Genomic DNA, 13490 nt, shown 5'->3' with positions numbered 1-13490 from the left:
CGAAATTTGATCTTGGTCAATACCCGAACTTTGATCTTGGTCAATACTCGGATTTTGATGATTTTTCAGAAGAAGAAACAAACCCTGCGTGTAATGATTTTGATATTGGTTAATACCCGAATTTTGATGATGAAACAACCGTTGCCGAGGAAGATGTTGTTGATGATAATGAGGAGGAAGTTACGACTGTAAATGAACATGTTGAACATCCATTCTGTAATTCATATAACCCTGAAGAAGAAAAATAAGAAGAAAAAATCCCCAAAGAAAAGTCCCTAAAGAAAATGCCACGGGAGTATAACTGGAATATGCCAGAATTACTTCAGATACTGGAAGAAGAGTTGGTAAAGATAGCATTGATTGTTACACAAATTATTCGTATCAAGAAAGATGATTGTTTTGATACAAAGGAAGACTTGAAGATAGTTTTGTATACGAAATGTGTGGAAGATGGCTATCAACTAAAAGTTAACAAATCAAGAAAAGATCGTTTCGAAACAAGGTGTATGATTGACAAAAACTGTACGTGGCGTATGATTGCAAAGAGGATAAAAGATTGCGAAATGTTTCAAGTTAGGACTTTTATTGATAAACATACATGTTCAAGAACCCAAGTTTTTCCTCACCATAGACAGGCAAACAAAAAGGTGTTGGGTGGTTTTCTGGCTGAGCTAATGTTTTTGAATGGCAGGGTATATCGGGGACATGAAATTATGACTGACATGAATGCTCGGTTCAAGATTAGTATCTCATATTCTCAAGCTTGGAGAGCCAAATGTTATGCCTTGGAATTGTTGAGGGGGTCACCAGAAGCATCGTTTGCCCAACTGTCGGCTTATTGTCACAATTTAAAGCTAAAAAATCATTGGTCGGTAACTCATATCAAAACATATAGAGATGGACGCTTTGAGTTGCTGTTTATCGCCATTGGTGCTGCGGTTAGTAAATCAATATAATTTTGTTGACTCATTTTTGTTAGTTACATGCATTTCACATTTAAATGATTATATTTCTTGTGTATATGATTTTGTAGATTCGTTCGTTTATTACTTGCATGCGCCCGGTTATTATAGTTGACGGAGCACATTTAAAAGATCGATACCTTGGAGTAAACTTATTAGCAGTAGCCATGGATGCTAATAATGGGATACTGCCAATAGCTTACGGGGTTGGCAAATCTGAAACCTCTGATTCATGGACATGGTTTATGGGGCATCTTAGGGATTGCATAGGTCCTATTAGCAATCTGACAATCATATCCGATAGGGCAAACTCAATTGACAACGCTGTAAGAAGGTGTTTCCCAGATGCTTTTCATGGACTTTGTGGTGTTCATTTGTATAGAAATCTAAAATCAAGGTCTGTTGGTATAAAAATCACAAATGGACATAATGGAAGGCTGTAAAAGCTTATCGGGAAGTGGATTTTAATAAGCATATAAACTGTTTAAGACGTGTTTTGACTCAGTGTGCTCAAACACTAGCAGATGTCGGGTTTGAAAGATGGTCAAGAGTACATCAACTTGGAGCAAGATATGGTTTCATGACGTCTAATAGTGCAGAATCAATCAACGCTCTAAGTCGTCATTCCCGGAAATTACCCATTACTATGTTAATGGAGTTTTTTCGAGCATCTATTCAACAGTGGTACTACAAGAAAAGAAATCATGCAGATATTATTTCTTTAAATTCGTAACTTATCATATATTTTACTAAGTATTATTTATTTAAATTTACAGGAACATTGGAACATCGTGTTACACCATGGACTGAAAAAAAGATAACGAAACGTGTTGTGAAGTCAACGTCATAGAGAGTTGAACCATGTTCAAACACTTTGTTTGAAGTACTGGATAATAACTTAAATGGGCTTGTCGATCTAAATGCAAAGACGTGTAGTTGTATGAAATGGCAAACATCTGGTTATCCGTGTGGCCATGTTATAAAAGTTGCTCTTCATCTAAACCAAGATGATTCAAGCGCATACGCTATGGATTGCTACACTACAGAAGTATATCGACAAACTTATGTCGAGATTGTCTACCCTATTCCACATCCTTCTGAGTGAGACATACCAGATGAGTTACAAACAGTTTTGCCACCAGCCATGGACAGAAGGCTACCTAGCCGACCATAAAGTCACGATCGTATACCATCTTAGGGTGAAGAGAAGAAGAGATGGACATGTAGTCGGTGTAAGGAAAGTGGTCATATAAGGTTGACATGTGGATCACCAGTGCCATCACAATCATCTTTTCCTCTACCAAAATATGGATCCTCATCAAAATCCCAATCACAACCGGCTTCACCTTTTGGGACTGTTAACTTAGGTGATTTTTAAATGCAAACGTTGTATTATGTGTATATTATGTGTGAACTTTTAACATTTTCAGTTAGGCATGTATTAGTAACTTGAGTTTGAACATTGCTATGATATGTTCAGTTGTTATCACTTATTAGATATTCATTTGACTATCGCAACGCGAATATGACTATCCCAACACACAGAAATGACTATCGCAACGCGAAATTGACTATCGTAACGCGAAAATGACTATCGCAACGCAGAAATGACTATCGTAACAAGAGAATCGCAATGCGAAATGAAATTCGCAACGCATTGCGATTCTCTTGTTACGATAGTCATTTCCGCATTGCGATAGTCTGTTTTGCATTCAACATAATGCAGATTGAAATCAACAAATCAAATATTACATTTCAATCAATTAAACAATCACAAATAATAATTATGTACACATCAATTAAACAAATCAACATTTACAAATCATCTTTTACAAATCAATTAAACAATCAAATAATAATAATAATAATTATTTCCTCATCAATTATTGAATCAACTTTTGCACCCATACATCCATTTCACGCAGCTTACTTCAGGATTAACCTGCAGAAACCAAACATTGAATCAACAACACTTTCTACACATCTAAAACCTACAAAATCAAATTATTGAATTCTAGCTACTTAACCAAACATTTTCAAACCAAAAAGAGTATATATGTTTAACAACACTTGTATTTGACTTACAAATTATTTATGGACACTTTTATAACGCAGATGCAGGTAGGCAGCGTCTCGCATATATCGTTCTAGCCATAAAATGCTGAAACCACAAGCCTACTGCACCTCTATTTCTATCGGTGGGGAGGTAGAAACTGTGTATTTCCTGTCGTCAAACGCTTCAAGCACATGCATACGAGAGGACCACAATCCCCTCTGGCTTCCTTCGTTTGTTATGGCGCGGTCTTGTCTCTGATAACTGTAACATTGAACTTCTTTGGCTTCTTGTTTCCAGAATTAGTCCAATAATTAATTGCATCCAAGAATTTAGCCAAATGAGAGCTCCATCCATTAATAATATCTCTCAAATCAGACAATGATATGTAATTTATCATGTTGTCATATACTATTGTCTTTAGGGATGGGAGCTGAAGCTCGACGAGAAGCCAATGAGTACGTTCCAAAACAGGGATAAACACCTGCATCGAAATGTAATAATTCAAATTGCGCACTTATTTATGAACACCTTTAAAATATTTAAACAAATAAATACTAACCTTATCGACCTCCCACCATACAGGATAAAGTTTAGCTTGTCCCAACACATATGATTCCTGTCGTTGATTCTTCAAGTGAACTACGTGAAAAGACGTCGGCATAATTGTATATCGCGTTTTTTTATATTTTTATTCAATTTCCTTACAATTAGAAGACGTGTCACCCATGCATCAATATGCTATTTTACAAAAAAAGACATATATTAGTGAATTACATAAATTTTAAAAAAAATTAATCAAACTGAAATATAAGAAGAAATATAAGACTTACCCCCCATCGAAATAGCCGTTGTCTTCAACCCCTAATAATACACCACACCAAGACCGTTCAATCAATAAATGCATATCATCGTTGAGTTTGTATATGTCAGCGTAACACCCTTGGCTCCGCTCATGTAGATAAAAATCAACTTCGGTCTTAGCCCAAAGGGTATTATCCAGAATTGTTTCCGGTAGTTGTTTCCTCTCCACTTCATCTGTCGGAATGGTACTGGCCGGTAACTTATACGAAAGCTAATAGTCATCCATCATGTCCGGCACGTGAGGGAGCTTCTCAATAATTCGATATATTACGCCGTGTGAATCAGGCTCTAGAATGTTGGGAGGGACCTCTTCAACGATGACAGTAGCCTCTTGAACGGTGGGAGGGGACTCTTGAGGGATGATAGGGGCCTCTTGAACGATGACAGGTGAGTCGGGCTTTTTCTTACGGTTTCTTCGCACTATTGGGGTGAACAGAGACGTAATGGCACGTGCACGCCGTCTGATGTGTGAACTCCGTCTTGCAAGAAAAACCTGACGTAGAGCATACACCTTAGCGGGCCGCTAAAATTAAATTAATACATAAATCAGTAAATAAACAGACATGATATTAAACAGTGAAAACAAAGACAAATATATTTCAAACTTGCACGGTATTCACCCAAGTCATTATTACATCATTGTTCACAAAATGCATCAGATAACATTCCAGAAGTAAGCACTTATATAAACATTTAAAAGGACAACATATAGGTTTAGTGCAGGTTCAATGACAACATCAAGAGTAGTAGTTTATTCTTGAAACTTAAATTTTCAACACTGTGAAGTTAGTATTTGTCTTTTGGTTGAAGTAATGCAATTCATTCAAGTTTCAATTTGCAGAAGAAGAATAGAATCTGAAACTTAAAATTGCAACGTGAAAATGACTATCGCAACGCGAAAATGACTATCGCAACGAGAGAATCGCAATGCGATTTTCATTTCGCATTGCGATTCTTTCGTTGCGATAGTCAAATTCGCATTGCGATAGTCATTTTCGCGTTGCGATTTTGTTGTTGCGATTTTCATTTCGTATTGCGATTCTCTCGTTGCGATAGTCATTTTCGCGTTGCGATAGTCATTTTCGCATTGCGATAGTAAACTATTCTTCTTCTGCAAATTGAAACTTGAATGGATTGCATTACTTCAACCAAAAGATAACCAAAAACAAATACTAACTTCACAGGGTTAAAGAATAAACAGTTAAATAATATTGGCAGCAACCGAATGAATTTACTAAGCAATCTAAGTGAAATTACGAGTAAATTTATCATCAAGTTAAATATGAAAAATATTAAACTTACCTCGTTGCGTAGAGTATGAACCTCGTTATGCAACGATGCTACAATCTCACGTAGAGCTGCTACATCACCACGTAAAGTAGACACCTCAACACGCCATGCACCATTGTCATCGCGTAAGGTACCGACCTCCTCACGCAAGGCATTGACCTCATTACGTAACTCCCCTAACTCATCCCGTGGAGGTGGAGAACAGGGAGATAAACGTCGTGGCATCTTTGCCGGTCGCCTATCATGAGGTGATGGTGGAGAAGAGGCTCGATGATTTGACAGAATAGGTGATGATTCTCGTTATGGAGGTGTATATTCGGGTCGATCAGGGGATGGCTCTGGGTGAGGTGATGGCTCTCGAAATGGTGACTGCTCATCATCCGTGCCATAAAAAAATGCTTACTAGCTTGCCACCAATCAGTGACAAGCTCAGCTTCCGTGGGTGTCAGCCTCTGTAATGGAGTGTTGGCCTCCTAACAATATAAAAGCTCAAACAAAGTTAAACGTGTACTAGTAATAACTTGTTTATAAACATATGGTAGTATTTGTGTTAACTTACATTATTTATTGTAGTATACGGTAGTAAATCTTCCCATTGCTGCAAGGATCGTTTCATCTTCCAGGAAATAGCCCTAGGAATATCATTAGAAGTTTTTAATGCATATGTCTGCATGGCGGGAAAGGCCTCAAATATCAAATCTACAAACAATATAATAACAAACATTTGTAATTGTTAAAGAATTCATTATAATTTTGGAAACATTATATAAAAATTATTACCTTAAAGACCCAAATAAAGCCTGACAAAGTGTATTTGGAACCATCGCCACGCAAACTTTTTCGATCATCAAAGGCAGACGACAACTTATTCCATGTAGCTTTCCATAGATACAAATCTCACGGAAACAGGTTCCATGCATTTATGTCCTCTACCAATTTAATTAGATCATTAGGAATAGGTTATCGAGCCTCTCTGCCTAAAAATCTGGCTTGCAAAAGTATTAGAAGGCATACTCGGAAAACATCGACGTCATCCATCCGAGTAAAACCATCTTTATTATTCAATAATCTCGTCAAGTCTTCCACGTGTAAATTCGGCTTCTCCGTTGACAGCTCAGGAAAAACCCGGGAAAACCATGATAGACGGGTAATATGTCTAGTGTACCGATCTACATCATCGTGTCCGAAGCGTAGACCGGTGATTAAGCAAAACTCCTCCCGCCCAAAACACGTATACGCCGGTGGAAAATCAAACCATATCTGTTCATCACGACGTTGTATAGTCTCTGGTAGATCGCTAGTCATGGTTTGAAGAAACAGATGGGTCAACATAACATCTCCACCCGGATGTTGTACTTTCAGCCATGGCCCGAAGCAAGTATCCTCAAATATTTTTCTTTGTGCAGGTGAAAGCTTCGACGCAATTATTTTGGCCAGGCTTACTTTATTTTTTAAGGTCAATTGAGCCGAATAAAAGTTCTGCAAAAACAATAAACATACCAAGTTAGATATACCAAAAACTACACTGTGAAGATATAACAAGAACAATAAACATAAAGAGTAGTAATTTTATTCTTCAAACTTAAATTTGCAACACTGTGAATTTAGTATTTGTCTTTGTTTTTTGGTTGAAGTAATGCAATTCATTCAAGTTTCAATTTGCATAAGAAGAATAGTTTCTGAAACTTAAAATCGCAACACGAAAATGAAAATCGCAACACGAAAAATGACTATCGCAATGTAAGAATCGCAACGCGAAATGAAAATCGCAACGCGAATTTGACTATCGCAACGACAGAATCGCATTGCGATAGTCATTCTCGGTTTCAAATACTAAAATTGAAAGAAACTTGAATGAATTGCATTACTTCAACCAAAAGACAAAACAAAGACAAATACTAACTTCACAGGGTGAAAGACTAAACAGTTTAGCAGTATTGGCAGCAATCGAATGAATTTAATAAGCAATCTAAGTGAAATGGTTAATCTATTATTGAAAACACCAGTAAACTTATCATCAATTTCAATATGAAAAACCTAATAATAATGCAAAAATTTCAAAATAAAAATAATTAAAAAAACTAACCCTCGGTGGTTGATTTGGTTGATTTTCTATTTCTGACCGTGAATGATTTCGCTGGAGATGGAGACTGATATCGTCGAAGATGGGGACTGATTTCGTCGGAGATGGGGACGGATGTCGCCTTAGAGAGTGAGAGATGGAGATGAGACTGAGTTGTGATTTAGGGTTTTAGGTTATGAGTTGCGATTACGGGATATACTGTAGACGGTTCAATGTTCCGATATATTAATATATTCGTGTTTGGAATTTGAAAAAAAATACGCGTTGCGATACGAATGGCGCTATGTAAATCGCATTGCGATAGTCAGATTCGCGTTGCGATTTACGTATTCGCATTGCGATTTACGTATTCGCATTGCGATTTACGTATTCGCATTGCGAATTAGGAAAATCGCAACGCGAATTTGGAAAATCGCAATGCGATAGTTAGAATCGCGTTGCGAATCTGGAAACTGATTTGTGATACCGGAGATCGCGTTGCGAATTATCGATCGCATTGCGATTTAGTTGGTCATTTGGCAAATCCAAAAAAAATTAATTAAAATTGTATATTATAAGGCATTTTTGGTCACTGAGTTATTTTCTCTTTATATAAAGCTAATATAAGATTGCTACAATGAGTGCGTCAATAATACAAAGGAAACATCAATTGGGAAATAAAAGAAAATAAATGACAAGAGAGGCCGTTTCGTCCCCAAAATGACTGATTATCTGTTACTATTAATTATTTTAATATTTTTTTATAATTATGGGAGTAACCACTTACCTGTTCATGAACGTAGCTTTTACGTCGTAAATTGTAATACATGCAGCCAAGGTGCACATACAATATAATAAACAAAACGGCTAGATTCTGAAATTCCATAGATTCCAATAGCCTTTAGGCAAAGGATTAATTAAATATTTATAATTAAATAGTTTCAGGCGGCATTCATATCAAGAAAATTATGCTTGTATGCTTAAAAATGTAAAATGATAAAGAACTCATTAAATGACCTTAGGTTTAAACATATACTACCTAGAACTCATTAAATGACCTTGGGTTTAAACATATACTACCTTGTAAAGTAGTTTTTTTCAATTCAGGTACTATGTCAACGCTTTCAATTCTACTATTCTGACCTTGGTACCCAAAGTGCTTAATCCAAGTCATTGCATTGATTTCAAACCGATTGCATGTTATACCACTGTGTACGACTGCATTACCAAAATTCTCTCTAATAGGCTGAAGCCTTGTCTTCTTGCACTCATCTTCGCAAATCAGTGTACCTTTTTGTTGTGAGTAGTGACTACTGCTTTTGCAGTAGAGTTGCCCTGATGTTGCCAACGTTAACTTTCAGATACAAAAAATAAGTAATTAATCAAAGATGCGTTTTATACCCCAAATTATATCTGTTCATTACCATTTGAAGTCTAAACGCTCCTTACAAATTATTCGAGTATAATATAAAATAACTTGAAAATTTATTCATTATTTAAATCCAATTTGAATAACTCCAAGTCTCGAATAAATCAAATTTATTCATTATTTAAACCGAATTACAATCTGTATTAGTATTACTATTACCATAGTCAGACGTTTTCGTTTCATAAAAAATATCACGAGTAAGGGGTTGATATCATGAAAAGGTACTTTGCTTGTTCATACAGCATGATTCCAACATATAGTTTTATGCAAGGAAACAAATTATGGATCAAATCAAAGAGCTTTAGAAACATTAACAACATAAAGTACAAATAAATAGGAATATATATATATATATTCCTATTTCTATTGGGCGATGAGGAGGTGGGGATGGTTAGGTAAGTAGTAACGTCAACCTCAAGGTTGAACGCCTACAATGTATATCAACTCAAAGTACAAGCGATGTTGAAGGATCAACGTCTTTTACTCCTAGATTTGGTGATCCTTGATTTACTTGATTCATTAGGCGGTTTCCAAATGATATCGTCCAGGTTGCTACAAAATGTCTTGTAAAACTGTGAGACAAAGATGGCATTGTTTATGTCACAATCCAAAAAGTAACGAAAATAAAGAGATATTATATTCAAGACAGATGTGCATTGAGGGAAGGTCGATCCATAAGGACATGCCAAGAAACCAAGTCAAAAAACAATGTTAAAAGCAGATTACTTGATCAAAAACTTGATGTGTGAGTGAAACAAGGTAAACTAACCTTTAGGTATTCTCCTGCATCACCTGCCGCTTTTTGTATATCTACCATCAGAAACGTGGGAGCAACATCGAAAACCTTCATATTCCCGAGAACAATCAAAGGGATAGGGAAGGGAAAATATTATCTAGAAGCTAATGAAGAATTCAGCAAGAGTTGAGAACAAAAACCTACTTCGAGCATAACTGAAAAATGAGAAGTCTTGCTAGCTGAAAGACCTTCAATTCTCATCTGACCAATCACCACAGGCAATATTGTTTATTCACCAGTCCAATCGATTATATAATTAGCAAACAGAGGAATGAAACAGTTACGAAGGAACTAGAGAATTCGTTTACTTACTAGCAAGCATAAAAGCTACATTTCAATTGAAATAAAGAGCAAAATCTGGCATAAGCAATAGTTAATAGCCTGAGTCCTCTACCTTATAGTTGCGAATGTGTGTCTTATAGCCCATTGATTGAGCAACAACTTCCATGCTAGACAGAACAATCCTTGCTGGCTTCTGTGAAACAAATCGTGTCTGATACTTCATGGTGTCCTGACAGGGAGAATGATGCATTCACAAAGCTTAATTTAAGCAGGAAAAACATATATCGGACTGCCTCAAGGAAACATATCCTTAATACAAGATATTTTGAAATTGCCATATATGACTTCCTGATTTGACTGCAAGGTAAACTAATGCACATAAATAGATGGCATTAGACATTGAAAAGCAAATAAAACCCAAGAAGAGGCAGAAGCAATTAGTTCCTTCATGAACTGTTCAACAGAGGTAGAAGCACAGATAGACATTTATCAAAGAACTCTACCTTCCCTCGGTCAAAAAGTGTTGCAAGATTCAAGCCTTGAGAGAGAATGATCAAGTCAAATGCATTAAGATTCAAAGGACCAATATCGTCATTTCTTGATGGTTCATTACCCCTTTCTTCCTACAATATATTATTAGGAATTGGGAGTTAAAAATTAGTTGCAGTGATGCAATTAGACTAACAAACCCAATTTAGGCACACATGCATAATGAAACTTGGTTGAAATTATTGATTGGAAAACCCAAATTATACTTCTACATCACATTTCTAACTAAATTAAAGCTGTTAAATACCTTATCAATCACAGGATCATCAAACACAGCATTTACGTCATCCAAGTTAATATCTTCGTACTCGAAATGTTTGACAGGAACATAGTTCTTCTTAAACCACTCATCACTCCTGATTTGCTCAATTGTAATGCGCTGTATAGAAAAGGGAGAATGAAGACAATCAAGTAGAAACAAAAGTCATGTTGAAAACATTGTTATATTTACAGAAACACTTATATCAATAAAAAGAAATACCATATAGTGGTAGGTACAGGTGCACTTTCATATGAGACCAGAGTCCTTCATGGTTTGCAATGGGAATAAGTTATGCAAAGTAAATAGTCAAAGCAATCCATATGTAAAACATTTCTTTATGGTGGTCTGCATGAGGGCTATCAGAACACTATCTCCAGATAAATAATAGCTTCTCGAAACTACACTAGATTCAGGGTGAATTCCAGGATAGCTAGACATCATCTAGTATACCTTGAAACAAATTCTAAGGCCTTGTTGTTCATTTTTTATAGTTAGGCAGCCCAAACAATTCAATGATTGGACAACAAGTACTTACAGTTTGAGGATTTGGATCTAGAATTCTATGAATCAAGGATTTTGCTTCCATGGGAAACCAAGAAGGGCAAGAAAACTCGGCTCTCTCAATCTGCAGTTTAAAAAAACCCATAAATGAAGTACTGATTATGTCAAAATGATAGTTTTTCTTTATTTATTTATATGTTATTGGTATATACCTTAATCCATAAGGAGAGATAAAAACAATAACGATAAACTTGTAAACATGAAGAAGAAGAAAAAAAGACAATACCTTACTATACAGTGTGGTGAGATCAAGCTCATCAAATGGAAGATAACCTGCCATCAGAACATAAAGGATGACACCGCAAGACCAGACATCTGCTACAGCACCATCATAACCATTGTGACCGAGAACCTGTAACAAAAAGGAAATATTGATTTAATAAGCAAGACAATAACACAAAATAAACAATTAAATTTTGTATATTCAACTCAAAACATGTGTATCTTATAATTTTACCTCTGGTGCCACATAGTTAGGAGTTCCACATGTCGTCCGAAGTAGGCTAACTCCCTAAACATACACATCATCAAATAACAAATCATGTCACAAAACTTCTTTCAAACTATTTTATGTCGGGGGAGAAGGCAAAAAAAAGTTGTTCACTCTTCACTTAATTTCTTACTTGTTCTGGCAATGCGCTAAGTCCAAAATCTGAAATCTTTAAATTTCCTTGGGAATCAAGTAAAAGATTTTCAGGCTGTAAACAAAGAGAAAACAAGTAAGAATTACGTAATCTGAACAAAGGAAAATAGCAACACGGATGTTAAGAAAAAGGACACCTTCAAATCTCTGTGGTAGACTCCCTTGCTATGGCAAAATTCCACACCATCAATAAGCTGTTGGAAATATCTTCTAGCTTCGGCTTCACTAAGACGACCATTATGAATCTGCAAGATTACTGATTTACCATCCGCCTTCTAAACAAACCTGATAATGCAACCAAAGTTGGATCTTTGCTTCTAAGATACTTACTATTTTATCGAACAATTCACCACCAGTAATGAACTCCAAGATTATATAAATCTTAGTTCGACTTGCTATAACCTGATAAATCAAAAACTAACATTTTGTTAGAAACCAACCAAATATGAACCATATAGAATTTAATAAATTAATGCTACAGTGATACGACAGAATTACTTACCTCGTGCAAACGAACAACGTAAGGGTGTCTAACAAGCTTCATTATAGATATCTCCCTTTTGATCTGAAATATTTAATAAATATAGAAGGAAAATAAAATTCGTGATTAGATTCAACAGAAACTAAAACTTTCAAACCATATTTAAGAACTGATAACTATGACTATGATTTAAGCAATGGCAATTTATCAAATTCACCTATAATCCAGTAAAACTGCATAAAAAGTAGACAGAAATAAATAGAATCTCTTTTATTATACGTTCAACAACTTTCTCATAAAATTACCAAAATCTCATTTCAGTAACATAAGTGATGGAAATTTGACCTGATCGACCATTTTGTGTTTGATAATAGTGCTGCGATCGAGGACTTTCATGGCAACACTTTCGCCGGTTTCCGTATTTTGCGCGAACTTAACCTTTGCAAAAGTTCCTTCGCCGACTGTTCTTCCAATCTCATACTTTCCTACCTTTCTGACCACCATCGCTAATTTTCTTTCAATTTTCTCAGTCTCGGAATTCCACTTTCTCTCTCACCAAACAGTGGGAAAAGAAAAAAAAAACAGGGGGAACGACAGAAAAGAAAGAGTTTGAAGTATAGAAGAAAATCGACCAAAGCTTAATCAAAGCGTTAGCGTGTAGGTTTTAGCCTTTTATATTAGTACTTAAAAATCACTACTTGTCATAAATCACGGTGTAATAAAAGCATAATAAAGATAAAATTCAGTTATGTTTTCGAGAAAAGAGAGTAAATAAATTCTCCGGATTTAGAATTTGCAAAGATAAATGATCATTTTTTAATGTTTGTAAATTTCGAGTTTTGAAATTTAGCTGTGACTAAACTTTAACTGGCTGTTGTTGCTTTCTTACATAGTTAGTGCTAGCCGACAGCTCATCTGTTTGACTCTACTTTTGGACATTCCTTTTTGTTTTTCATTTTTTTCGTTTACCATCTTTTAAATATAATAAATTTTAATTTTAGTTATCACTATAACTATTTTTAATTTACTGATTTATAATTATATAAAAATAAAAATTTCTACCATTCTAACAAAAAATATTTAACTTTAAGATACATATATGATCTCACCATTCTAATACAAAAATATTTAATTTAATATCTTAAAATTAAAATATTATATTTTTTTTATAAAAATTAAATCTCACCTTATTTTTCACCCTTCCTTTTAGGGGTGTTCAAATTTTCAAACTAATTTGGTTAACCAACCGAAACGAA

At 35.3% G+C, this 13490-nt stretch overlaps 1 protein-coding gene across 1 annotated transcript; it reads right to left on the bottom strand.

Annotated features, from left to right (window-relative positions):
* Window positions 1–9042: 9042 nt before the first annotated feature.
* LOC120190875 (CBL-interacting serine/threonine-protein kinase 8-like) lies at window positions 9043–12885 on the bottom strand. The gene is made up of 15 exons (XM_039193916.1): window positions 12580–12885; window positions 12256–12318; window positions 12084–12155; window positions 11891–11998; window positions 11734–11808; window positions 11568–11621; window positions 11337–11462; window positions 11085–11174; window positions 10535–10666; window positions 10242–10361; window positions 9851–9967; window positions 9601–9657; window positions 9430–9504; window positions 9123–9232; window positions 9043–9092 (listed from the first exon to the last, which is right to left on the bottom strand). Exons 1-14 carry the CDS (start codon window positions 12736–12738, stop codon window positions 9131–9133), a joined length of 1350 nt encoding a protein of 449 aa, XP_039049847.1. The 5' UTR covers window positions 12739–12885; the 3' UTR covers window positions 9043–9092; window positions 9123–9130.
* Between the last annotated feature and the right edge of the window lie 605 nt (window positions 12886–13490).

Source organism: Hibiscus syriacus, unplaced genomic scaffold, assembly GCF_006381635.1.
Source record: "Hibiscus syriacus cultivar Baekdansim isolate YM2019G1 unplaced genomic scaffold, ASM638163v2 tig00116964_pilon, whole genome shotgun sequence".
NCBI classification, from domain to species: Eukaryota; Viridiplantae; Streptophyta; class Magnoliopsida; order Malvales; family Malvaceae; genus Hibiscus; species Hibiscus syriacus.
This window is presented reverse-complemented; position numbering and strand designations above follow the sequence as displayed.